At 32.5% G+C, this 27,545-nt stretch overlaps 3 protein-coding genes across 4 annotated transcripts; 1 reads left to right on the forward strand and 2 right to left on the reverse strand.

Annotated features, from left to right (window-relative positions):
- LOC135171256 (uncharacterized) lies at positions 1-27,464 on the forward strand. The gene is made up of 5 exons (XM_064137673.1): positions 1-240; positions 414-1,622; positions 2,039-2,187; positions 22,538-23,071; positions 23,746-27,464. The coding sequence occupies exons 2-5, from the start codon at positions 1,377-1,379 to the stop codon at positions 23,939-23,941; spliced, it is 1,125 nt and encodes a 374-aa protein (XP_063993743.1). The 5' UTR covers positions 1-240; positions 414-1,376; the 3' UTR covers positions 23,942-27,464.
- LOC135171253 (carbohydrate sulfotransferase 11-like) lies at positions 2,001-4,920 on the reverse strand. 2 transcript variants are annotated; one of them, XM_064137671.1, is made up of 6 exons: positions 4,636-4,920; positions 3,876-4,198; positions 3,542-3,785; positions 2,864-3,082; positions 2,553-2,710; positions 2,001-2,300 (listed from the first exon to the last, which is right to left on the reverse strand). In XM_064137671.1, the coding sequence occupies exons 1-6, from the start codon at positions 4,798-4,800 to the stop codon at positions 2,270-2,272; spliced, it is 1,140 nt and encodes a 379-aa protein (XP_063993741.1). In that variant the 5' UTR covers positions 4,801-4,920; the 3' UTR covers positions 2,001-2,269. The 2 variants fall into 2 exon arrangements, with proteins under 2 accessions (XP_063993741.1, XP_063993740.1); XM_064137670.1 differs by having other exon boundaries at positions 2,001-2,313; positions 4,636-4,917.
- Positions 5,485-19,488, reverse strand: LOC135171255 (carbohydrate sulfotransferase 11-like). The gene is made up of 7 exons (XM_064137672.1): positions 19,139-19,488; positions 15,790-15,959; positions 7,805-8,061; positions 7,453-7,693; positions 7,176-7,355; positions 6,415-6,572; positions 5,485-6,352 (listed from the first exon to the last, which is right to left on the reverse strand). Exons 1-7 carry the CDS (start codon positions 19,149-19,151, stop codon positions 6,247-6,249), a joined length of 1,125 nt encoding a protein of 374 aa, XP_063993742.1. The 5' UTR covers positions 19,152-19,488; the 3' UTR covers positions 5,485-6,246.
- Positions 27,465-27,545: the final 81 nt, after the last annotated feature.

Raw genomic sequence — 27,545 nt, forward strand, 5'->3', positions numbered from 1 at the left:
TCGAATTCGCCGGCTCATCACAATTTTAATTCGTAATTAATTAAATTCGCGTTGATTTACGCCGGATTTCCCCCAAAATCACTCGTCGGGCCGTCACAACAACGAATAAAACATTAAACATTCGGTAAATAATTATTTAATATCAGTTTTTGCCAAAATCCGTCGGCTGTGATATCGCTTTGGCGGTAAAATTCCTGGAAGTGGTGGGTTACACGGGACCTGCGCAATACCGATTCCAAAGTAAGTGTTTTATTAATTAAAACTCCTTCTAAACTCTCAATTATTCATCACTCCTTAATTTCTAATTATTAACGAACAAAAAACCCCAATAATGAGGTATTTATCCCTTCAAATTAATTAAATTATTAAATATTTATTTTTCCTGGAAATCCAATCTTCTGTCTTTGTTACAGCCGGCGCAGGCGCAGTACGTCACCCTCCCCACTCGGCGGTGACGCAGGCGCAGTGGGCCACTCCCCTTCGCACCCAGGCGCGTGCGCGAGGGAGGATGATGACGCCGGTCGCGTCGGGTAATGCGCAGTAGTCATCGCGATCGTGTGAATTTTGCCGGCTCGTCGGTTTTGTGAGTCGTAATAAATTAAATTCGCGTTGATTTTCGCCGGTTTCATACTAAAATCACGTACCGTGTCGTAATAACAATGAACAAAGCCCTGAACACTCGGTTAATAATAATTTAACAACATTTTTTGTGATAATTCCGGTGGAATGTCGATGTGGTGTTGTTTTCGGCGGTAAAATTCCTGGAAGTGGTGGAATACACGGTACGTCTAGTGCTGACGACGAGGTAAACGTTTTATTTAACAAAAACACGTCTGGAGGCCTCAATTATTGATTAACAAACACGAAAAATTAATCGTGATAATTTAGTGCCGGGAAATTAATTTATTTTCACGTATTCAATTCCTGGAATTCGAGAGTCTTTTGTCTGAGCCCCGCGCATGCCCAGTAGACTCCTCCCATCAGGCGCATGCGCGGGTCGCGGGGGGGACGCGGCCGCCATTGCGTGATGCGCAGTTTCATTGTTCGTTTCGATTTCGCCGGTTCCTCGCGATTTTAACTCGTGATAAATTAAATTCGGGTTTATTTCAACGATTTTCGGGATAAAATTCATCGATCGGTCGTGATAATAAATAATAAAACGTTGAAATATCGTGGGATAATGGTTTAGTGTCAGTTTTCGGGGAATTCGCGAGTGAGTGTTGTGAGTGTTTTGGTGAAATTCGTGGTAGTGTGGATCATGTGGTGCCTCTAACACAACGACACTGGTACGTTCGTCAACAAGTGGTCAAAACATTGTAACTCACCTGGGTGATCGTCGACAGAGCAGAGGGTGTGATAATAAATTGATTGAGAGAATGGATACGGATGACGAGGATGTTTTTGCTGTTAATGAGGATGAGGTGGTGATTGAGATTCATCAACAGTCAAATCCTGTTGAGGAAAACTTGATGAAACAGCTGAATGAGGTTGAGGAACAGATCGAACGTGGGAATAAACAAATAAATGATATTCAGGTTGTTACTGATAAAATTGTTGAGAAGCTCTACAGGAAGACGTTGTATTATAATCCTGAGGGCTCTGAGTCAGACAGTGATTGTGAGGTAAGATATTTGTTTAATATAAATTTTCATAACCTCAATTTATTTATTTATTCAAGATTTTTGGTCGTTTAGGTAGAAAAATTGAGGTTTTCAGTGAAAAAAAATATAAACTTTTGATCAAATGGGTTTTATAACATTATAACATAAGTAAATAATCAGGGGAATAATAAATAAAATAAAATCCATCACTTTTTTATAACAAAAACCCCAATAATCCAAGAAAATAAGAAAATAAAATTGTCAGAACGTTTTCAATAATTTTTTTTATGCGAAATAAATCCAGGAATTCCTGTCAATTATTTCTGCTAATTAATAAATTAATAGTTTGTAAAGGTGGGGAATAGTTTAGAGGAATTGCTAGTATATCGAATATTCTGATTGTTCTACATATTGTTTTTTTAATTATTGTTATTCAGCATTACAATGAGTCTGGTGTACCAGTGTCGAAGCGCCAGAGGAGAAAAAAAAGTGTTGGAATTCAACCGTTAGTGATAACAAGTGTGTGGCAACGAGTAATTGATAACAAATGGATTATTGGAGTTGATCTTCACAACAAGTCATCCCGGTGAGTCATTATTACTTTCTTGGTCTTGAGGGGGGAACCTCCCTACAGGGGAGAGACACGAAGGGCACGTCCTGACCGTAGATCAGGTACTTGTCGATTGAATACTCGAACAGCTGAAAATCAGCCCTGAAATTAATATTGCGGGTCAATCAGCTGATCAGGTCTGGGTACAGATGTCCGAAGGGTGGGGGGAAAACATCCCCTGAAATTCTTGAACACAGACAGGGGATTTTTTTAGAATTATTTGGGTGCGAAGGGGTAAAGTTTGTGGGCGAATTAGAAAATTATTGGGTTTAACAGCTCAATTAATTATTAAAATTTGAATAATTAGAGGGGATCATAGGGTCCAACTTTCCTCTACTTACTTGTAGTACTCGTGGAGATCGAGGATTTGTTGTTTCGACAGTTGGGAAAAATATTCTTGCTCAAGGTCTTCCAGGTCTTCAATCGATGAATTGTCCTCCCATTGGGGTTTTAGAACTTCTTGAAGGTTAGCACGTTCTATGAGAACTTGTTGTTCTTCCTGAGGAGGAGTTAATAGAGAGTTTCAAGTTTATTTAATTTATAATTGAACAACAAACATTTTGAAGAAACGTCACATTATTTTTTGGAGGAAAAAAAATAAGTCGACAGTTTTTTTTCGGCTAAAAGTCTTTTTAAAAAATGTCAGGCTCACCTCGAGTGTTTCAAACTTGATGATGTAATCAAATGGTACTTGACATGGAGTACAAAATTTTGTAATGGGTTTCCAATGTTCATTTTGTAGTTTATTGTCCCTCCACTCGCAGAGAACGAACTTGACGAGTTCCTCGAAGGTGGGAGGAAGGTCTGTTTGTTTAAATGTTGGAGGGAGATTTTCACTTATTGGTGGTTTCAATTTACTTGTCAAATCCTCCTATTTAACATATTATAAATAATTATTTCCAAAATGAGGCAGTTAAACAAATTCACTGACAAACTGGGAGAGAGAAAAGTTGGAGAATAATTACCTAACAAATTGAGTATTTAAGGGGGTAAATTATAAATAAATAGTCTGTAAATGTTAATAAATAAATCAATGATTTCCAGAGAATCAGAAGATGCCACAGATTTACAAAAATTCATTTTCAATTTTTTTATAATTTCGATTGGATAATTTACTGAGTGTAAAACTCTGGAATTTTAATTTGATGATAACTATCCACGTTTTAATTAACATTTTAACGTGTTAGATTTTCAATACGACATTTTAACTCATCACATTTAAATATTCATCAGAAAATTAAAATTAAATGTTGAGAAAAATTAGTTGTAAATTACTTGATACGTGAAAAATATCGATTTAATTTTATCCTCAACTTTTCTCTCTATTTACCTCTAGTCTTGTCCTCTCGATGATCCTCTGTCCCACCTCCTGATAGAATTTTTCATCCCCTTCCAGCATAAATTTATCGTAATACGTCCTGACCAATCGTGCAAAGGGATGTCTCACGATAAGAAAACTGAGATTATTATCAAGAGCTTGCAAAAGCTCCGATTGCAAAGGCCTTTTGTATTTTTCTCTCGTCATCGTCATTGGGGATATCTTCAGGTTATTTTGCAAATCATCGGCAGGAATACTTGAATAAAAAGGTACCTGAGCTAGTAATAACTCAGGAACACAATAATTTCCATGAATAATTTTTTTTCTTAATTTTTTTGTTAATTACCCAGCTAATAAATTCATATTGTACAGCCACGAGGTCGATGCGGCCTTGAAAACACTACAGTAGATGACATGATAATCATAATTAATTATGAAATTCTGGGGATTTGATTGGGGCACGTAATTTCTTCCCCCCATGAGTCCCAATTCTTTGCATTTTTGTTTGACGTGATCACCTCGTCTCAAAAATTCTGTTTCCATTTCCTCTGTTCCCTTCATCTCGTAATTAATATTTGGAATCGTTGGAATTGTTGTTATTGTTGACGTTGTTAATGGAATCCTCATTTCGTCTTTATCACTGATATCCGATTCCACAACGACTTGATACTATTTTCAGAATTATTTAAAAAATTACGTGGTAAAGTCTTATTAATTATTCTGTGCAATAAAACAATAAATTTTGCTCTAAAAATTGAATTAAAATCGGTTAAAAAAAATTAAACTGTGGAAAGTCATTTGGCAAACACATCCGCATTTTTGTTTTTTATTATACGAATAACGTACGGAATTTAAAGGCTTTGAACTAAAGAAAAATAAAAATTTGTAGCGATTTTGTAGAAAAAATTAACGAAAAAATTTCTAACTTTTAAAATTTTGAAACAATTCGATATATTTTGTTCAGTTAACGATAATTTAGATTGAAAATATCGATATTCAGAGCCAAATGACTTAGTTATTAATTAATTACATTAAAAAAATCATAAATCGTACGAAAACTAGACTTGAGTCTAAAAATTTTTTAATCGTCTGAATCCTTCACTTACCTCAATTAATTCATTTAAATGTCTCTCCTTGACAGAAATATAATGATAAATAGCCAATATCATTAACAAAAAAATACCCATAATAAACGTCACCCTCCGGACATTAACGAGATGATGAAATCCCCGGGAACTAGATTTCATCAATAAATTCCCTTCCAACGTCATTTTACTCTCAATTATCGCGTAAATGACCTTATTACGTTAAAAATGTACCACTTCACATGACACACTGCGGGTAATAGTCTCCAAGGTGCACACGACTATCGAATGATAACAAAAAAACAGGAAAAAAAAAAAATATTGTTCCCGAATCGCTACTGGTAAATTGCATAACAATAACTCGAGGCTAGTGTTTATTTATTCAGTTCAGTGCATTCTATTCATAAATTTCTTGGTCTAGTTTTTGCATTTGTGGGACTGATAATAGTGAGGAAAAAATAAAATTTGTTATTATCGATGGATACATGATGATTATCAATAATTATGGTTTTTCATTGATTATTAAACTTTCCATTCGTATTAATAGGAGATATTACCCAGAGATGTTGTTAATTTTATGTTAATTACATTATTATTCGGTTATTATTGCACACTGGGTCCTTTCATTTAGGGAAATTCCTTTAGCTGAGGGAAATAATAAACTTTCGTGTCTTAATTTTCGAATATTAACGCTCCCAAATTAATTTTTATCTTGAAAATTATTCGGTATTAATTGTTGGTTATTGTTGCATAATATCATGTGTCAGGAGTCGATTATTGTCACGATAAATACAAAGTAATGATTTTTTTACTATTTGTCATTGTGCTGACAACTTCCTGTAGTGATTTTCAAACAATAAACAATAGTTTTTTATACTTTTCTAATGTAAAACATATATTTTTAAATGTATCCTTACATTTACATATTTACAACTGAATAACAATTCATTATTAACGTATGAATTAACTACTAACTCGACATTAAGTTGATTTAACATCTAAATATTAATTTATATTCATTCATTTTTGGTCGCTCTCTCAATAATTTTTACAGTCGAAACATCTAGATTTTAATAATCTAAAAAAAAGCCATTAACTTCAGTTTAATTGTCATTTTTTTTTTAACGGCTAATACAATGAGATTATGACTCTCGTAATTAAATTAGGCCATTTTTTTTAATTTATTAAATTACGTTATGCGTTGATGAATTATCAGGCACTATTGCAATGAAGAAGATAAATTTTAATAATTTATAATCATTCAATCGAACTAAATGCCATTAAAAATTATCATTATCAGATTAAAAACATGAATTGAAGGTCATTAATATGGGATGATACATTATTCAATTGATATTAACAAACTAGCGATTAAAATAATAATTTACCATAATTATTTGTGCATTCACAGAGCGTCTTTGATGCTAATTGCGCCATTTCTCATGGTCTATTAAATTTGCGAAAATTTTAATTACTTAAATTAAGTCCGGTATGTGCGGAATTAATCAATAACAATTGTAATGATTTCCTTATTGATGAAATAATAGTTTTAGCGAAGGGGAAAAATTGGAAAACTCGAATTATTCATTAACTTATTTTCTTCGTTGTTCGGTGAACGTATTTTTGATTAATTTAAATTGATGTTATCCTGGCATTTTTGCACTCGAAGGTTGTGGAATCGTCTTTACCAATTATCAGATATTCATCTGGTGAGTAATCGAATAGTTCAAAGTCATACCTGTGGGGAGGAGAGGTGTCATTAGTTAATAATATTGGGAATTAGGTTGATGAGTCACTCACTTGAACATTTCATATAAATCAGCAATTTGGCTTCTGGATAATTTCATGAAATATCTCTTCATTACGTCTTTGGTTTGGGGACCTCTGGCTGGATTTTTCCACTCTGGGCGTATTATGTGCTCCAGGTGTACGTGTTTAATGAGATAATTTTGATCCTCCTGGAATGGAAATACGTTTGTTTAAATCTGTGTATTTGTTTTTCAAGAATTATTTAATTATTCTGTTGATACTTGTCCCTGGAACAGTGATTAACGATTTGAAAAGTCTGATAAGGGTTTTTGGAAGGTGATAGCACTAGAAAATTATTTTCTAGGGATAAATTTGCCTGAAATTTTGATGAAAATTCGTGGAAATTAAATTCTAATAAAATTTTTCTATTAAAATCTTCAAGTTTTTATTAAAAATTTCAATAATTTGGAAAATTTTATCGGTTTTCTTCAATAAAAAAACTTCATTTTTTTCCTAACAATACTTTCATTCATTAGAAAATATTGTAAATATTTTCGTCGCTTTCTATTTAATTTTTTAACAAAAAAACAGACAAGAAATTAAATTTAAAAAATGCTCATTCAGCTGGTGGATTAAGACCGTAAATCCTACATATTTTTTTCTAACAAAATTACTTAAACTTTTCATTATAATAAATAAATAAAAATAATAGAAATTAAGTAAAACTAGACAACAATTTTCTCACGAATTCACGAAAATTTTCAGCAACAATATTTCCCACAATTCTCTTTCAATTACAACTAAAAACTCACTTGAAGAGTCTCAAACTTGGCAATGACATCAAATCTAACTTGACAGGGTGTACAGAATTGTAGAATTGGTGTCCAGTGCATGTCCAATTCATTACCAGTACGCCATTCGCAAAGTAACCACCTGACAAATTCCTCAAACAGTGGATATCTTGGCCCCTGTCTCATTCTGTTCTTGGGATCCTAGAGACCAGTGTAAATGTTTTAAATTAAAAAATAATAATAACTGGGTCAACAACTAATCCAACAACTTCCTGAATTAATAAAAGTGTCAACTCACTTTTGGTCTGTACTGGTTAATTATCTTCACACCGAGTTTACTGTGAAGTGTGTTTGGTAGACTTTGCTCAAGTTTATCACGATAGGCACTGAGTAGTCGTTCAAATGGATGTCTGACGATGAGAAAGCTCACAGAGTCGTTGAGGTATCTGATGAGTTCCTCAGCTGTTGGTCTGGAATATTTTTGTCTTGCTAGGGAGACTGGGACAACCTTCGAGGCCTTAAGAAATTGTGGACTGTACCTGGGGGAAAGGAACCACAAAATTAATTTATTTAAAAACATTAGGGTTCATTTCATTGGATTAATTAGTCATTCAATAATGGGGAGGTTTTGGTGGGTCGAGTTGACTTACCCTGCTAGTCTATTAAAGTTGTAGATCCAGGATGTAGAGGCTGCTTTGAATACGTTGCACCAGATGAGGTGGTAGTCCCGGTTGACAAAAAATTCCCAGGCATTTGGTTTGTGGAGTGAATCATTACCAGGTCGATCTAGACCAACTTCAGCGCATCTTTCGGTTAATAATCGTCGTCTCTCGGCCAATCGCATTTCAGTCTCAGCTGCACTGTTTAATTCATATTGACGTTCTTCAGCTGATTGCGGTGTCTCCTTCTGGAAAATGTTAATGGTTTTTTTTTTGTTTATTTAGGGCAGTGGGGGGTTGAGATTGAATTTTGATTGTCATTTAATTTCTCTTCTGGTGGAATTACGTAACAATTTGTTGAAATAATTTTTTATTGTTGATTAAATGAACAGTTATAGTTTTTAATGAACATTTTTGTGATGTTTGAAGTCCACGAATTTCCTGGAAACTCCAGGAATTCTCCTGAATGTCTTAGAAATCCTCTGAATTTTATAAAAAATTTCAAGAATTTCTGGAATTATTTCAAAGTCTTTAGAATTTTAGAAAATTTCAATAGATTTTCATTTAAAAAAAGGGCTTCAATTGTTTAAGAAATTGCAATTATTTTATTATTGCATTTTATTATTATTTAATTTTATTATAAAAAATTAAAGTTCTTTTCTTCACAAAATTAAAGAGCAAAAATTTTATCTTTTTTTGATTCATAAATATTATTTTATCAACAACAATATTTGTTCCAATTCTTTGGCAAATTCCTCCGATGAAGATGAATATAAACAAATTGTCTAGTCCATATGATACAGTTGAGTAGCGCTAGTGGTTCATTATCATAGGGTACCAAGGTCTATCCAATTTCCCAATTTCTGCAATTACCCTAAGTAGATCTGATAGTTGACCTCCTCTATGTATTTCATGATCACTTGTTACTGTGTACTCAGGTCATTTATCGTTGAGGTATAGGTAAATGGACATGTGGTCAATAAATTGTACGACCGCGTGACTACAAGTCATGACTTGACTGACTGATCCCTTCGTGTTGGTTATGTATGTGAATTAATCTAATGATTCAGGATACGCTCGTGATTCAAGACCACCAATACATCATCTCCATCATTTTGATGTAGAACATTCGGAAATTATCAATTGAATAAAAAAATCAATCGATTGTCCGATCATTTGTTGGTATTTTTCATATTTTTTCGCAGTTTTTATCGTTCGTTAGTCGTAAATTTATTTATTTAATGGATTTTATTTTTGTACTCCAGTTTTTTAAATAATTTTACTGTTTAACGATATTATCAATACAATTATTCCAATAAATCATTTAATTTAGTCTTTTAAATTATAAAAAAAATTCCAAAGCTGAAGTTTTTCGTTTTCCCTTTTGTTAAAAAATCTTAAAAATTATTAAATGTGCAACAAATGAATTTTCATTAACTTAATTGCGACTTTTGCGTGTTCGCTATAAACAATATCAATTTTTCTTTGAACTATTCAACAGAATATTTTATATTTTCCTTTTGAATTTCATTTTTTTTTTTCATTTTCCTTCGATTTTAATTTGTTATTTTCCACAACAGCTTCACTGCAATTATTTTAATTGCATAATCCACTTAATACTGTCTCATTTGGTCTAACAAACCCGTTGATTCGAGTGTTCGTTAGGTTCGTTGTAATAGGAAGAGAACAAGTAGATTTTTTCCATTTTTTTTTTTTCAACTTCTCTGCTACTCTCTGGTCTTTGTGGAGATGCAGAGGAGACAGCAGGGAAAAAAGTGAAAACCAAGTGGCCACTTTTTGCTGCCAAAGTGCCCTCTCACCTATCGCCCTATTGACAGCACGAGGGTACTATTGAGATGGGGGAAAGAACCTGAAGTTATTTTTTTTTTCTCGATATATTTCCGGGATGAGAGAGTCATTCTCGTCATATTAAATTCCAGGGGGGGGGAGGGACATTCTTTGATGTATATTTCAATAAAAAAAATTTGGAAATATAGAATTCTTAGGAAAAATCCCTAAAATTCATTAAATTCCAGGATTTCTGAGGAAATTACAGTAAAATCAAGTGAAATTTGCAAAAAAAAAAATTAAATCCACCATTTTGTTTACTGAATAACAGACAAAAATAACCAAAAAACAACATTACCACTCAATTTTTTATCTACACATATTTTATCGCAATATCTCATGTCCCTTTAAATTCCCAAACGTCATTAACTCCCTCAAAATTAAAAAAAAAAATTAAAAAACTCTAAAACATCATCTTAATTAACATCTCCCCACCCAAATCCCCCAATTAATCTCCCCAAAATCATGGGATTAACGATAATGACTCTCAAAAACACTTCAATCCCCCAAACGATCACATGTTGTGTGAAACCCGATGAATTTAGCAGTTGAATGATCCAATTAACCCAACCAAAATTAAATCGTCTAATTATCCCATCAGCCGATTAATCTCATTATCCTCTTGAATCATTTTCATACAACCCTATCATGTTTAGAGCAATAAGGGCCCGAATTTTGATTATTGAGATGATTTTCCATTTGTCAAGAAATAAATTATTTAAAAGGATTTAAATGACATGTGATATATGACACGGTAAAATAGCATATACTCAGTACATTTGTTGGAATTTGAATGCACAAGTGACGCCTTCCGTTTATTGATTTTCCTGGAGTTTACCCCCTCGGTAGCCACAACGAATGTGGGCCATACCACCCACTCTCCACTGGTTATATATCGTATCCCTCAAACGTGTCATGAACAAGAAGCTTTTATGCTGTTTCATGTTATCTGATATGTTCATTTTTTTTTTCTTCTCCTTTAATTTAAGTCCTTTAGTTCCTTGGATGGGGGGGTGGATGGGGGTGGGGGTGAATTATGACCCATTGAGCATGCAATTTTCGTGTTTTTTTGCAACTGTTCGTGAAGGTTAAGGTCAGATTTGATGGCAGTTACGTGAGTAATGAGTTTTAGGGATAATTGTTGATAATTAATGATTATTAAATGTCTGAGATATTAATTAGTCGACTGGGAAGAGTTGGGTGTAATTTAATTGCGGGGAAAAAATTAAAAAATGAGGTTTTTTGTTAAAATTTGAAGGTCAGGATTAAATTGAAAATTAAATCAATTAATTATTGATATTAGGGAGTAGAATATTTAATAATAATTACGGAAATAACGATTGGTTAGTGATTAGAGAAATGATTAGGGTAAATCAAGTGGTAATTTTGCATTTTTCGATTTTTTAATTAATTTTAATTCAATTTAAAATTATTGATATGATAATTTATTTTGTTTTAACAATTTACTACTGAAATTATTAATTTAAACTTGAACTTTATGATTTGATATCACATTATGTTTCTGTTTCGTTTATTTCTTAAGTTTCATTAGCGATAGACATAAATTATAAATTTTTATGGCACAACTTTTATGGGTTTTCACAAGTCACGTCTTCGTGAATCCGGGATAATGTCAAGTACTGGTGGGGGGGGTTGATACTAATACCTTGACAATCACTTTGAATATAATTTTAAAGACCTTCATAATTTAATGGATTTAAATTACGATAGGGTTCAGGGGTAAATGGACCGGTTAGGGACATTTACATCTGAGTGAACATTCATCGTAATATATGTCGTGTCTCGTAGGGATTTAATTTAATTAAATGACAGGATAGGTAAATTGTTATTAACTTTGACAATTAGTTTAACCGTCTGTCAAGATAACGTGTTAAATGTCCATTCATTATATTTTATTAGAAGAATTTTATTAAAAGACTCATTAAAAAATCTTAATTCCAATAATTCGGTTTCGTATATTTTATTTTGAACGATTTTAATTTATAGACGTTATATGTTGCATAATAATGTTATAATCCACCAATTACCGTGTGTAAAATTTCATTGGGACCCTCTGGAACGACTGACCAATCAAAAAAAAATTTAAAATCTGTTATTTTTAACAAAAATCAATTATTTTTTTTCAATCGTAAGCGATCGTCTGCTCTTAAATTAAAAAAATTCTAATAGTCGTAATTATTATTGAAAATTCGAGGTATTTCCAGCCGAACTTTCACCCCCTAAAACTCTTCATCCCCTTTACAATTCCCTCGTGATACACCTACGATAAAATCGATAATTTTCTTGATCCATTTGGGGTTTATTTGACGGAGAAAATTTATTTTCCGATGATAAACAATTGGAGGAACTTTGGTGAAGCCAAAGAACTCGATTACAGGGTCTTCGAGCTTAACTTATCGACTCTGTCCATCAGTGTCATTAGAAAAAAAGTCGTATGATTACCCAGCAATCATCCGATTTTTATCGTCTCCACATGACATTTCCGGTTACCCTCGTACACTCACAACTGAGGTAAAATGTCGTGCGTTGAAATCGAATCTTTTATTTCATTTTGGGGTTGAGAAAAGGTCGATCTACGGGATTTAACCGAGAATCGATCGACCCACTTATAACTTTTACTTCAATCGTGTGCAGAAAATATATTTCGTGATGTCCTTTGATGGTTGTGAACTGATGTCATTCAGATAGATATTGCATTGTCAAAAAATTGAAAGAACTTGATATCACGACTTGGCACACGGTGATACCCAAAATGTGCGTGATAAGAGATTATTTTTTTTTTAATATTTGAGGATATTTAGTAAATAAAGTCGATGGAATGGTTTAAAAAATTTTGCGAGTCTTTTTCCTGGGGAAATATTATTATCGGAATTTCTGGAGAACCTCGAGCGCGACTTTTGTTTACAATAACGTGTTTCAAGGTCGAATTTAATGAGGCATTGCAAGAGGTTTTTCCAGGGATTGTAATTTTTTTTTTTTTTCATTGCAAAGAGTTCTTGAAGAAAATGAAATGAATAATTGTTGAAGTAAAAATTAGGTGGGATAGAAATTAATTTTTCTTTGTGTTTTAATTAATTAAATGATGAATTTCTGATGTGGAAAAGAATTTATTTTGGAAATTCTCAAAGTTTAGTTTAATGAGGTGTGAAAGACAGCTTTTCCAGTAATTGACTTGATGACTTCATTTTTTATTTTATTTTATTTTATTTTATAACGAAAATATCTCGACTAATTTTTGTTATTCGAAGAGCTCTGTCATTAAAATAAATGAAAAATCGTTTTAATTAATTTTTTCCACATCCGTGACGTTAATCACCTCCATAACTTTCATCAAAAGCACCACTTAACAATTTCGTCACTCTATTTTTCGCCTCAAACATTAAGTTTTCCATTTCCCCCAAAAAAACTGTTCTTTAAATTTTCATTTCACAAAAATATTTCTGTAAAAATCATTTCAATTTTAATCAAGACCTTTTTACCATAAAATTCTGTTCACAAAAAAAAATCATTAATTATTTCTTCTTAATTCTTTCCCAAAACAATTTTCTTCCCATCGTGACCCATTAAATTACCAAAAATCTAATTATTTAATCGACATTCAAAACATCATCGACGTTAATTAAACCCCTAATTATCGTTTCCCTCGTTTTATTTCTTCTCCAAAAATTATGTAATCACATGGGGTATGTTCTGTGACACATTTTAATGGGATAAATTGATATAAACAACACCTTTCCTTTTTTTTTAAATAATTACTGTACCAGTGGTGGAGTGAGTGAACCACCTGCCGCAATGCGTCTGGACGTCAGCCAAATTCAAGTCCAACAAGGACAGAAAGACTGAGCTTTTTCGTTCACCATTCACTCTACACCGATGCTTTTGACTTTGTCGAGTATTTCGCATCCCACCGACCCCTCATCCACACCCAGTCAAATTGATTTCCCCCTATTTTTATGTCCTAATGCTTCAACTGCGATTTAAATGCTTCGACATCTTTTTTTCTTCTTTTTTTTTGGCGGAGTCTGTCTGTCTATTTTGGTCTGTCAGCCACTTCCTCTTTTCCCTGGGGTTAGAAATCACTGGAGTAGTCGATGAGAGGGGGGGGGGGGAGAGGGAGGTGACTGCAAGCCTTTCTTTCACGGCGTTGACAGCCGTCGCCTCCTGGGGGTGAGGAAGGGGGAGTGAGGGACAAGTGAAAGCTGTCCAGGAAGAGAATTCCCTTCTCATCAGGGAATTTCTCATTGAGTCGTATCTTGGGAGGGTAAAAATCGTGGATATACTTCAACAGGAGGATTTGACGGGTCTCGAGTGATTAATTAATCTTTAGTACTTTGGATGGATGATGGTGAAGTCTACAAGTAGTCAGATGCTATTTTCGTCAGACTTGCAATTTAATACTATCTCGTGTGGTGTTTTCAGAAGAGGTGGAGTTTTGATGGGTGAATGGAATCATTAATTTACGGTAGTTTCACGAACATTTGGGAGGTTTTTTGTAGTTGACAGGGGGATAATAAATGGGGGAAAAAATATTGAGTAAATAATCAAACAGAAAATTATTAGAAATTTCGTTGTTTGTAGTTTTCTACGAATTCCAGACGATTTTTTAATTTATTTCTTAGGGTTTAATTGAATAAAAATTCACGGTTTTGTTTTAGGAAATGACAAGGGAGGTTTAAGGTAATTAATGAAGTGGTTGATTGATTTTTTAAATGAATGTAGAACGTTTATTTTAATTTTACAAAGACAGAACGAAAATTATTTGAAATTTTGTCGTTTGTAGTTTCGTACGAGTTCCAGTCGATTTTTTAATTTATTTCTTACAGTTAAATTAAATAAAAAATCATGATTTTGTTTAACAAAATAAAAAAGGGAATTAAATTCAAGTAATTAACCGAATCGTTGATTTTTTAATCGAAAATAAACGAATGTTTATTTTAATTTCATAAATTCTTGTAAAAATTCTCAGATAATTTTTTCTTCCAAGTTTTTTTTTCGTTTTAAAGTCAAATTAAATATTTTAAAATTGTATCAGTGAGTCATAATACATTGAGAAGTCAACAGTTCTATTTAGTCTCATTTTATAGGTCCTATTTTAATTTAATTACGTTGGTTTGCTTCCGACAGCTATTAATTTTACCCACCACTTTCTTCCTCGAACTTCTTAAACGACTTTGCTGTTCAAAAAAAAAAATTGAAATTAAAATTTCGCATAATCAATTTTCCTTTTTGGTTCACTATGAAATCATAAAAAGTCCCAATGGTTTGTGAGGTTTGTCGTGTAGACACAAAAACCTTGATTTTCCTTTTTACGATGAGTTTACGCTCCAATCGAAGGGAGAAAACCGTAAGGGGCGATGGGAAAACTTTTAGATATATTTTTTTTTTTTTCCCTCAGTTTTTATCCCCAGGTTCATCCGGTCGAAACGTGTACAGAGTGAAGAGAGAGTAGAGCTCGTGAAAATCAGAACTCGCTTTTACTGGGTCTTCGGTCGTTGTTTTGGTGGTTTTTTCAAGTGGAATTTCAGTCTATTTATGGGAATTCTGGGAAGAACATGTGGAATTAATTAAGAAATTCATGGGATAATGGGTTTGTAAATTTATTAGCGAATTAGGGAGAAAGTCGATGAGAGGAAAATTTAATTCAGTCGAGATTTCCGTAATTTTTTAATGATTTTAGGAGGAAATATTCATTTACCTCCAAATTATCGATTATTTTCCAATAGTTTATCATCTAAAAATTATAAATTTTCACGTAGACAGAAAAAATCAATAAAAAATACCCGAGAAACTCAATATATCTAAAGTTTTATACAAATAAAAATAACTAAACCAACTTAAATAAATAAAAATTCGTCCATTTGTTGATTTAAAAAAAAATTACCTGACAATCTGGTATTTTTAATTAAATAAAACCACATAATTTCTACTAAACAATCAACAAATTGTCCCAAGACAACAGACAAGACACCAGATAATAATCAACCAGTGGAATAATTTTTAATGATCCTCTCCCCTCTCGTAAAATTAATAATCGAATAATAATCAATTTTCTTCGTTACTATCGATATTCATCCAATAAATTAACAATTAAAATTTATTTTACTCACTTCCAACGATGATTGCAATGCATTGTTACTACTGTCCTGACTTAATAATGCGAGAAGGAGAATAGCAAGGACAGCAGCAACGAGTAATGTCCTTCGTAGACCCGCCAGGACATATCTGCGTGGTGTCATCTTCTCTCGATGGTTATTTTTTCTTCTGTACTCATAGCGCACTGAAAATATCACAGACCAAAATTAACATATGAAAATCTGATTTAATTTGGGTGTAAATTACATCGCTAATGACCTCATTTGTCTCTGTTGATCCAACACTGCGGGTTCCTAATTTTCATGGGTGGGTTGAGGGGTGTGTGGGGGGTGTGGGGTGGAGTTTGTCATCACCTTTGATATCGCTTTCATCAGGAGCAACTGTTTTCTGTCACGCAATTGCGGAATTGCAATGTGTGTAATTTAATTTGTGGTAATTTAGGGAATGTTATGAGGAAATTAATTAGTTTTGAGGGGAAGAGGAGGGGGGAAGAATGTTCTAATGTATCGAATGCAGAGGTATCGACTTTCGTGATTTAAGAGGATTATTTTTATTTAAATAATTGAATTGATATTTAATTAATAATTTCAAGAATTTTTTTTTACTAAAATATTTGAGTTATAGAATAATTAATTAATGGGATTTTTAGTTAATAATTTTCTTTGGAATCTTCATCATTTTCTCATTAACTTCTCATTTAAATAATCTAAAAGATAAAAAATAGGATTAGATTAATAAAACAATAACAATTTAATGTGAAAAAAAAATCTCGTTTTCTGAAATAATTTCAATCAACAATTTAAAAAATATATAAATAAATGGTCTAACAATTTTCTTGGAATAATTCGTTATCCAATGGAATAAAAAAGTCTTGTTATTTCGTTTCACAACCTAATAATTTTCAATTCATAACACAACTAATCATCATTCATTAATGTCTGCAATTCCCTCATGATTATCTCCACATCCCCCGACATAATTTTTTATATTTCCTGCTGATGAATAGCAACATCGTGAGACCCAAGAAAATATTTATCCACTTTATCCCCAGATTTATCCACATGTTGAATAATCACGTTACGGTGAATAAAAAAAAAAAAAAAAGCGTCGATCTAAATGGCAATTGACAATTGCGTAACTCCGGATGATTCCTCTCGGTCAACGAGTGTTCAATGTGTGTATGTATGTTTATATGTGATTGTGTAAAATGGATATACACCTCACTGTGTACCCATACCACCGGTAAAGCCGAGTTAATTAATTCCGTACGATGAATATCGCATACTGTCTCGTGCAACTTTGTCCCTATGTTAACCCACGTGAGCTGTTTCCCATATTATTTTTTTTCTTTTCAACTCACGTGAGGGGGAGTGAAAGAATTTACTCATAAATAAAAATATGGTGTACAATGTATGTGGTAACAGTGACATATTAATTCAACAATTGGATAAATTGTTAAATTTTTTTTTAGGGTGAGATTATTGTCGTTTTTTTAATTTTTTGTAGATTAATTTTATTTTACTGCGTGTTGTGTCTTCCAGTCGTTTTGAGAAATTTGCGAATGGTAATTAGGGCTATTGTCTAGTCGTGGGAATGCAACGTAATGAGAATACGTGAATTATTCTAGAGAAATGTTGAGGTGAAAATGAAATTGCAGTTGGGGAATATCATGTGGTGGGATTTTTTTTTAAGTTTATTTAAGACGTGAGGAATTTTGAGGGAAAATTCTCGTGAACTTTCTCGTGTAGTTTATTAAATAATCTTTATTAATTATATTTAATTTGATTAATTGGGTAGAGAAGTGGTTTTTGGTTCTTACTTTTGATGGTGGGATTTCCATATTTAACGAGATTTTGAAAGGATCAAAGAAAATTGTGGGTAAAAGAAATTTGAATAAAACATGTTCTTTAAATCTGCATTTATCGTGTAAACGAGTGGTTCTGAGAGAAAGGGGGTGTAAACCGTTGTTATCCCTCGTGAAAATGCTACAAAGAATTTTCCTCAAGTTTTTCCCTCGAAATCACTTATTCTCGAGATAATTCAACATTTTAAAACGAGAGAAAAACCAAATTTCGAGTTATTAAAATTCTAGGAGATTTTCCATTCTCTAATTTCTTTTCTTTTATACATTTTTTAAACAAATAAATTATACAGAATGCGAAGGCAATTTTTTTTTTATAAATTCCACCGAAGTAAATTCAAATTTAGTAAATCTACCGAATTTTTTTGAGTCATTTTATTGATAGAAATATAAATTTACTCGTTAAAAAAATTATTTTTATTTTCATCGGTCTCTCATTTATTTTATGGGTCTTCCAATAATAAAATATCAACAATTTTCGATAAATTACTAACATACGATCATCATTCAACGTTAGTGCGTGAGAAATTGCAATAATTCAGAAAAATCCCTCCTCAATTCTCCCAGAATCGAGTGCTATCAATGAAAAATAGAACTTTTCCTAACGGAATTTCATCGTAGTTTATTGACTCGATAATAATTGACTTAGGGTACCATGAAATAAGACGATTCTAATAACAAATACTGAGTAACCGATATTTTTTCACGGACTAATGAATTCTTATGTCTCTTCCGATATTGAACTCGTCGATCCGTTCGATTTCCGTCATCCGATTGTCGTGAAAACATTTTTCAGAGAGAAAATCCGCAGGAATACGAAGGTCAATTGAAAATCAATTTAGTCCCTTTGTCGTTTTCTTTTTTTTGGGTTTTATTTCACCTGAAAAAGTCAGGTTTTTTTTCCAGCGAATTTCCGACGGTGAAAAGCCCGAGTTATTAACGTATGCTACTGACAGCAGGTGATTGTTAAAAATTTTTAGGGATTTAAAAGTCAAGAGTTTAATTGAAAAGATATTTTTTAATCAGTGGAAACGACGTTAATTTTATTTCGTAATTAACTTTCGGAGATTTCGAATTTTTTAAAATTGTAATTCGTATATGAATAACTTATTTTGCTTTAGTTTATAACATGAATAATTTATTCATTATTTTTCATAGAATTTATCTTAATAAATTGTAATTATCAATTTAAAATTTCTTCAATCTTCAAATAAAATAAAAAATAGAGCATTTTCGCTAATAAAAGCAAAAGTCATAAATTTATTTTATATATACAATTACAAACAACTCAATTTGTTATAAATTAACAAAATTACTTAGTTTTTTCCATTAAATTATCTCATATTTAAAATAAAAACTCGAATTTCTCTATCTCAACACCACAATTCAATTTTTCCTATTTTTTTTTCGTCTGATAATTTCACAAGTTAAATAATCTATGACTCCACATGATAAGATACTCATTAATAAACAAAATAAAATTTAAATTAAACATCACTCACCTCCACCTATCATACACGCAGGGGGTTGATCACAGTATCATTTACCCCAACAACTCGGCGTCTCGTCGCAGCTCCACCCGGGCTTTTTCCCAGAGATAAACACCAAAAATTCCCCCCCTCAAGTACTGTTTATCCCCCCCTTTTTCACCTTTCAAAAATCAAAAATTAATTTGTTAATCGTTAACACTCCAATTATCACCGGATGATAATATTTAATTAATTAAAATTGCGAATTTAACACGTGTGAAAGTTGTCGTGGCGATTGACTGCGGGGGGTGGCAACCGTTCACCGCGGCATTCTCTGGTGCACTGTTCACAATCTAGTGGAGTTTCGAGTAACCCATCAACGACGCCGGGCGCCCCGACGCTGTCGCTCCTCATAGCGCGAAAACGAAACACTTCGGCGCATACCAACACATTCGAATCCCACATAAATGGTAGAGGATAGAAATTGTGGTAGGGGATGGAGCGGGGGAGGGGGAGGGGGGAGGGTTGAAGTATTGACGTGAAAAATATTGACACTTGTTTGCATTGATATTTTTTAAACAATGATAAATGATAATTGTGATTATTTGCATTAAAATATTGAAGAGAAAATTTGATGAGTTGAATTTTCAATTTTAATTGAGGAATTTGTTGTTGGAAAAATAAATTATTTGATTGTTGAGGTGATAATTAATGGGATTAAACTATTTAAATGAAATTGTATATGAAAAATTGATGTTATACATATGAATTTATTTATTTTTATTTATATAAATGAGAGACAGAATTTAATTGAGGAATTTATTGTGGGAAAATTGATTATTTTGATGTTTGAAGTCATAATAATTAAAATTGTACAATTAAAAATGTTTTTGATTTATGTAAATGAGAAGCAGAATTGAATTTACAAATTTATCAACATCAATTTACCATAATTAATTAGAAAACAATATTTAATATCACTTAAAACTTAAATTGAAACTATTTAATTCGTGAGATCAATTTTTTCATTTGAATTCAAACGACAAATACGACTTAAAAAAAAACATTCAGCTCCATAAATAAATTACTAAAAAAACAAACATTCTTTTATAGTCATCAACAACAAGTTCTCGATTCACAATGAAAATTATCCCAATAAAAAAAATCAACAAACTAACAATCGAAACAGTTTGAAGTGTCAATACTTTATCCATCGACTCTAAAGTCTGGATTGGTCAGATGCGTTTCGCGGGTCGATTTGCCACTGCACATTCACCCGCGCATGCGTACACCATTACAGACACATACTAAGAGGACAGTGAATGTTCATCAGCATCAACAATAAACGATAAAGGCCAGATATGACAGAAACATTTTCAAGTTGAAAAAAAAAATTTTTTTTCTTCAATTTTTTGTCTCCACTGGTCCTCCCCCCCTTCCCCCTCCTCTTTCGCACAATCAGGGAATTGATTAGAATGCGCATCTGCTGATACAGTCGATATTTGACCTGAAATCCACTCCTGTTTTCGTTTGTCTGCAATCGGCGAATATTTTTCCATTGAATTTAATTTCCAACAGTTTCATTAATTATTTAAAATAATTTTGAGCAGTAATTAGCGAATGAGAAGACAAAGAATCCGGGAATTAACACCTAATCTGTCTCTTTACATCAAAATTAATATGCGAATCCTTCGAAATGATTTTTATTCTCAATTTAATTCGTTAATTAACACGTGAAAATTATTTTTCTAATTTACTGATTTAACTCTCAAATTCCTCGGAACTTATTGATAGTTCCACTGAATTTTCGACGATTCTATTGCAATTTACGGTATGCTAAATACTCGCAGCATTCAAACTAAGACCAGAACAGTAATCGAATGTTCAAAATTCTTCGAATAATCATTCAAATGTAAAATTGGAATTCTGGTTCATTGAGCATTACCAATAGCCAGAATTAGTTTGTTAGCGAGTTCATTCCCGGGGTCGCTTCCAAAATATCGTGAGCAAATCACTTAGTCTTCATTAACTTATCCCCATTCACATGTGATAAAATTCACTGTCACATTGATACAAGTGAAAGTGTGATAAAAAATAAATAAAAAAATTTAATTATCATTTATGACACGAAGATGAGAGGAAAGATGCTTTGGACAGGAGGCACATTACATAGTAATAAATTTACCATGATGAGAGACACAGGCCCTAAACATAGACAACTGGGTGGACATTACAATCTGTCATGACGATACGTTGACTCTGGTAAACTAGAGTCATGCTAAATTACACTAGTCTCATTTTTCAATGCTCCCAAACTCTCTTCCCGGTGACTCTTCGAGGCATTAATATTCGACACGTTACGCAACGAATATTCAATAGAATTTCATGATGAATTTGTTGTTCTATTGATTAATGGATTTTTGGGGTACGACAATGGGTGAATAATGTAGGGGGATGAGTGGAAAACCATTTTTTTTTTTAAATTGATGGCTTTGAAAAATTGTTTTCATCCGGGAAATGGTGATTATGGAGGAAGTGATTGTCCATCGATTCATGATTATTTCAATTGTTTCCGCTGATTGGTGATGGGTATTCATTGGTGGAAGGGGAAGCAATCAGGATCGTTTATAGTTATTAATTTATGGAGGGATTAATTGACTGTTTGTTTGTTGATTGATGAGAAATTGGAACGATTTATGGAAATAATACACTAATTTTACAAAAAATTGGAAAATACAAAATTTATCATTTTTTCGACTCGAAAAATCGTATGAACTATTTTTAAAACCACCACTAGACCCATTATTATTATTATTGATCTCTAGGGATATATATAAACCCCTGAGGGCAGATAAATTTTTTTACGTCGAAAATTATCAATTATCGATATTTTAATTACTAATTTTACTAAAATTCAATTTATTACTCGAATTTGTTATTCCATTATCGATGTAAATTAATGTCATTAACATTATTATGTAATTTTTCCTCGATTATTTACGTAAAAACTCTCTCACAATTATAATTACCTCACAAATTACACAATTAATATGTTAACTCTCAATTAATAAACTCAATCCTTCGATGTAATCCACCTGCTGACGTCATCCGATCCTTCATCCCACCGCAAAACAAATTAACTCAACAAATTGTCATCACATGACTTATCAATGTCAACGACGTGAACTTTCTCCAGGAATTCACCCTTCATTCCCAAAAATATCCACATTTTTTGTTTTTTTTTTCCTCGGACTTCCGCTTTCCGCCAACAGCAGACACTTTTATCACAACTGATTGTCATTGTCGCACTCGCCTACACACTATCACCACTACAAGACATCCATCCGCGTTGATCCACCGGTGTTTTTAAATAAAAAAAACATCTGCGATAAGATAGAGAAGCTGAATATCGTTACTGGATTTTGTCTGCAGGATATTGACGAGTCCAACAGTCTACGTCATGATAAAGGATCAGGAGGAATTGAAGGGTGTCACATGCCTCTGGGACATCATCGAGGGTTCACTGTGGAGAAGGACAGATGTTGTGCCTCCAGGTGATGAACATACGGTGGCTACTGTGGTCCTGGACATGCCGACGTTTCAGGACTCGGATATTGTCGAGGGACATGGGATCATCAGCTATGATATTGATGGGAGTCACCTCCAGGTGCCAATTGAGGGCTTCTCCATGACAGCGGCACAGGCTGTTGATAAGGGAATGACACCTAGACATTCAGCTGATGTTGGGAAGAGTATTCTTGCGATTAAGGCAGCATCGGTGGAGAGGATCGTTAGGATTCCCCTGGGGCAGGATCTTGGGGATAAAATCATGGGGTTCTTGGAGATTAATGAATTTACGGAGATATTACCGGATGTTCATGTGTCGAAGCAGACGGAGATGTTCAGACATTGTCTGATTGAAATATTACTTGATGAGGATGAGGTCAAGTTGAGAATTTTTGCGAGGTATTTTTTTTTTTTGGTTTTTTTTTTTGTTGAAAATTGTTGGAGATTTATTTATCGCAGTCATTTTTGGGAAATATTCTGCTGGAATTTTGAGGAAGTAGTCGGTTTATTGGGATTTTAAACAATTTTTATGTGTTTTTATTTATTTAAAACACAATAAATTAAATGAGAAGTAAAATTTATTGCTCTCATTTAATTTTCGCGAAATGGTGTGCTAAATTTATTGAAATTTAATTTCAAAAACATTGGTAGTGTCATAATAATTCAATTGAACTCAAGAAAATTGACAGAAATGAGAAGAGTATAAGGTAAATATTTAATTATATTTAAAATTTCAAGTAAGTGGGAAATTAATTACAAAAAGACTCTCAAGTAAGTTGTAAATTCGTAATTTTCAGTGAAACTGGAAACTCTTTTTCTAAATTAACATCAAAGTCTTTCCTAAACGATTTAAAATTTTTATTTCGAAAGTACAATCACTGAATTTTTATTCGAAAGTTGATAAAAATAGGAATAAAATGTTTAAAGTTCACAGAAATAATTAATTATATAAATCCGTTGACATTCTCAGCTGATTATAATCCCCAACTTGACTGTCTCCAATCACTCTTTCACTGATTCAATTATAAATTTTATTTCACCTCATTATTTTAATACTTCTCCCCCTTCTGCAGAACAACATCACAAGTAAACATAATTACCCACCTCCTGAGGGCGACAATTCCACAAATGACAGAAGAAAATAATCACGACAAATTACTCCAGGCAGCGATGGCACTAGAACGAGAGATCGAATTGCGATTGGAGGGTCTGAGTCCACGTGATATTGTCAACGCCAGTTTAGTCACTGACTTACTCATCCCAGAATAATAAATTATATAATTAACTATTCATAAAAATAAAATTTTCAATTGTACTCAGGATGTTCATAAAACTCAAAATATATTTTTCAAATTATTTATTTTGTTAAACTATATAAAGCACATATTTTATAATAGATGTTGCGAGTGAGTAGAGTGAGTTTGAGTGAGTGTGTGAGTTAATGGAACTCGCTGAGCACTTTTCTTAATTTTTTTTTTTGTTTCATTTATTATTTCGATAAAAAATATCATCATTACGACCGGCACATTGTCGCACCCTTTCAATCACCAGTGATATTTGTTAATTAGTGGCTCTGGTATCCCTGAAGCTCTTGGCATTGGCCAGCCACAATATCAAGTGTTAACAATTTTTAATTAAAATATATGGTATTTTTTTCAATGCAACAACTCGATCGATGTTCATCTACACTTGAAAACAATAGGGATTAATATATATTGTTATTATTTGTATTAAAACATCACCAATTATCTCAATCAATCAATGATTTTCGTCAATTCTTAGTTAACAATTTGTATCCAATAATGCCGATCAATGATGACAATTCATATCCCCTTTCACCACATTAGGCAACATTACAACTCATCGATTTTAGGTTTTTTTTTTTTTTGTTTTATGACGTTAAAAAGAGGTAGATGAGTAACGGTGATAGGATTTTATTTCAATTTCTCTTGTTTCTCAAATGCTGATGAATAATAATACTAATACTCGGCCGTTATCTTCAACGTAACACGTGGTTTTTTTTTTTTTTTTTATAATTCTCACCGGTTGTTGGGTACCAGATCGTTCAGCATCGCAGATTGCAAGAGAGATAATTATAATGGAGTTTACTTTGTTTTTACAATTTAACACTGTTAAAAATAAGAGAGGGAAATTTTTGGTGAATGTTTTGCGTCGTTGAATTTAATTCCCAGGAATTTTTATCGTTAGAATTCAATGGAAATTGGGAATTTAACGTTAAGTATTTCACGAAAATTTAGATAAATCAATGGGAATCCATTGGATTTTTAATATTAACATTTATTTATAAGGTTTGGATAATCAGAGGGAATTTATTTGTAAATATTTTTGGGACCATTGAAAATTGATAATTATTCACTTAAAAATTATAATTCAACTGCTCCTTAAATTTCCATATTTTTTTTTTAACAGTTACCATTATGGTTTATTTTAGTCTGGATGATTCAACGATTCGGTGCGATGCGGGTCCCACAAGGCCCCCTCTGTTATTCCTCTTTACACTCTAATTATCGTTACTTAATGGCTCAGTCTATCTATTATCGCAAATATCACTAATTTTTTTTTCCATATAACACTAGTATGGCAAGTATTTTTCATCATATAGTTTTTTTTTTTTTATTTGTTATCATTCCCTCCTGAGGCTCTCCAACGTGCATTTTATTCTGGTTATCAGCCACAAAAGATAATTTTTCAGTTTTTCTCGTGATGAATTTAAAATAAATGTCTGACAGGATGAGAACAGATGATTTTTTTTTTCTTTAACTATTTACAGTTTTCTAATTCCGTTATTGCGAGGGGATAATTCGTTAGGCCATTACCTTCGAACAACATTGTGTGCCTAATTATCCTCGTTCATTCGCCCTTAGAAATTTCTCACACTCGATATTTTTTCTCCTCACGTTAGAAAACAAATGATTTAGCTAATTGTTACTGATTACGTTTCATCGACTGGTTAAAATCGGTTTCTCTAGGTTTTTCTGGTTTTTTTTTGTGCTCAAGCTCAAGCGAATTGCAATTAATTTTCTCCAGAACGCAGAGTTTTAAGTCTCAGAGTCATTCGTAGGTTCATTCAGACATTTTTTTTAGGTCTAATTACACGTTCGATGCACACGAGTGACGAATGAAAGAATTCGTGGGGAGGAATTGGGGATTGAGTTAATGAGAAATTGTTTGTTAATTGTCAGTTCTTTAGCACTCGTGGGTGATGCTTTACACGTAGAAAAATAAATCGTAGAAAATACATAGGAAATTCTGTCTTCGTACAAAGCACAGGCGTTCAACGAGGGCTGAAGAGCTGATTGAGAAACACTAATTGGTGTCTCAGGGAGTTTAGGCTAATGGGGAATGGGTCCATTATTTTTTTTTTAAGAACAAATTGACTTTTGAGTCGAGTATTGTGTGAGAATGAACGATAATCAGGGCTTTGTTATTTTAAATTATTGGTTAATTGACAGTTAAAGTGAATCTGGAATTGAATATTCGATTTTTTATTGTAAATTTACGTCTTTTCAATGTTGACACGTGATATTTATCTGTTAACTGGGTAATCTACCACATGTGATGGACTTTCCAAAAGAAAGTTCTGCATTTTTAACCTTTCGGGAGAATTATTTCGTTATAATAAATATAAATCACTGAAACAAAGTGATTTATTGTGTTTAATTGTCAAATTTATATTCCAAATTCATTAGAAATTCCATCCTCTTGACGTTGGAATTACTTTTCCCACACGTGTGACTTATAATCAAAATAAAAACTTTCATTTTCTTCAAATTAATTCCCCAGTGACATTTATTCTCCCAAAATACGTCGTAATACCAAAAAATCAACGAAAATTATTTTTTATTTTTCATTTATCAGGAAGAGAATATTATTTTTTTCATTCGTCACTCGTTCCTCATCCCAGGAACATCGTTCTACATTGTGAATAATTTTTCAAAATTATTAATCACTTCATCTTTCGTATTTTGACCTCGAAAAGAGCCATTTTTTTTTGCGCAATCAGCTTAATCTATCACATGCCCCCTCGAAGACATTATCAATAGGTTAAGTGCCTGGGATTTATAATCACCGATTATTCCCTAGACCTTTATTACTGCTGATTGCCCTAAAATCCCAGGCACAGGTCCCCGCAGATAGAGGTGGAGGTGGCGAGAGGCCGCAGGGATTAACATACTTTGTGGTATTTGTTGTTAATATAATTTTTTTTTCAATTTATTATTTGTCCATCCTATTTTGTTTATGTACACGCTTATCTGTGCACCAGTGCATACGGGCATTGTTGATCTAAATGCTGCAGCTGAGGGGATTTTTTAACAATTTTTACTACAACACTCCGCGTACACAAAAGCACACAGATACACTTTTTCACTTTTTTTTTCTTTTTCAATGGTTTTTTTTTTTGTTTACTATTATATAGATATAAATTTACAGCGGTTAGAAAATGATCGATTCTTCATCGTAAGGCTAGAATCCCTTCTCTACTTTTGCTTATTTAATTAAAAATTTTTTTCCCCCTTTGATACTCGATTATTTTATACTTTTTCTGGTTTACTTTTGGTTGTTTACTCAGCCCGTTCACGAGTGAAATAATTAATGATGTTCCAGGGAACATTGTTATAAATAAAATGTTGTAGAGAGACTCAATAATTTTTTTAGTAAATTGGGAAGATTTTTGGGCCTTTGGCTCATTTTTTAAAAATGTTTTTAATTATATTTTTAATGATCCAGAGAAAAAGGGAAGAGTTTTAAATTTTTTAATGTTTTTCATTCATTTCTTTCAATAAACAAATTACTAAAAGTGTAGGGAAAACTTAAAAAATTCATTATTAATATAAATTTACATATTTTATTA

Source organism: Diachasmimorpha longicaudata, chromosome 19 (assembly GCF_034640455.1).
Source record: "Diachasmimorpha longicaudata isolate KC_UGA_2023 chromosome 19, iyDiaLong2, whole genome shotgun sequence".
Lineage (NCBI taxonomy): Eukaryota > Metazoa > Arthropoda > Insecta > Hymenoptera > Braconidae > Diachasmimorpha > Diachasmimorpha longicaudata.

Excerpts from the sequence above, each read along its gene's own strand:
- LOC135171256 (XM_064137673.1), top strand. The coding sequence starts at position 1,377 with ATGGATACGGATGACGAGGATGTTTTTGCTGTTAATGAGGATGAGGTG. Across the intron at positions 2,188-22,537 it reads CTTCACAACAAGTCATCCCG|GATATTGACGAGTCCAACAG; the intron begins GTGAGTCATTAT and ends TTTTGTCTGCAG. Across the intron at positions 23,072-23,745 it reads AAGTTGAGAATTTTTGCGAG|AACAACATCACAAGTAAACA; the intron begins GTATTTTTTTTT and ends CCCCTTCTGCAG.
- LOC135171253 (XM_064137670.1), bottom strand. The coding sequence starts at position 4,800 with ATGACGTTGGAAGGGAATTTATTGATGAAATCTAGTTCCCGGGGATTT. Across the intron at positions 4,199-4,635 it reads ATTTAAATGAATTAATTGAG|TATCAAGTCGTTGTGGAATC; the intron begins GTAAGTGAAGGA and ends TTCTGAAAATAG. Across the intron at positions 3,083-3,541 it reads TCGAGAGGACAAGACTAGAG|GAGGATTTGACAAGTAAATT; the intron begins GTAAATAGAGAG and ends TATGTTAAATAG.
- LOC135171255 (XM_064137672.1), bottom strand. Across the intron at positions 8,062-15,789 it reads CATTGCAATCATCGTTGGAA|AAGGAGACACCGCAATCAGC; the intron begins GTGAGTAAAATA and ends AACATTTTCCAG. Across the intron at positions 6,353-6,414 it reads GATTTATATGAAATGTTCAA|GTATGACTTTGAACTATTCG; the intron begins GTGAGTGACTCA and ends TCCTCCCCACAG.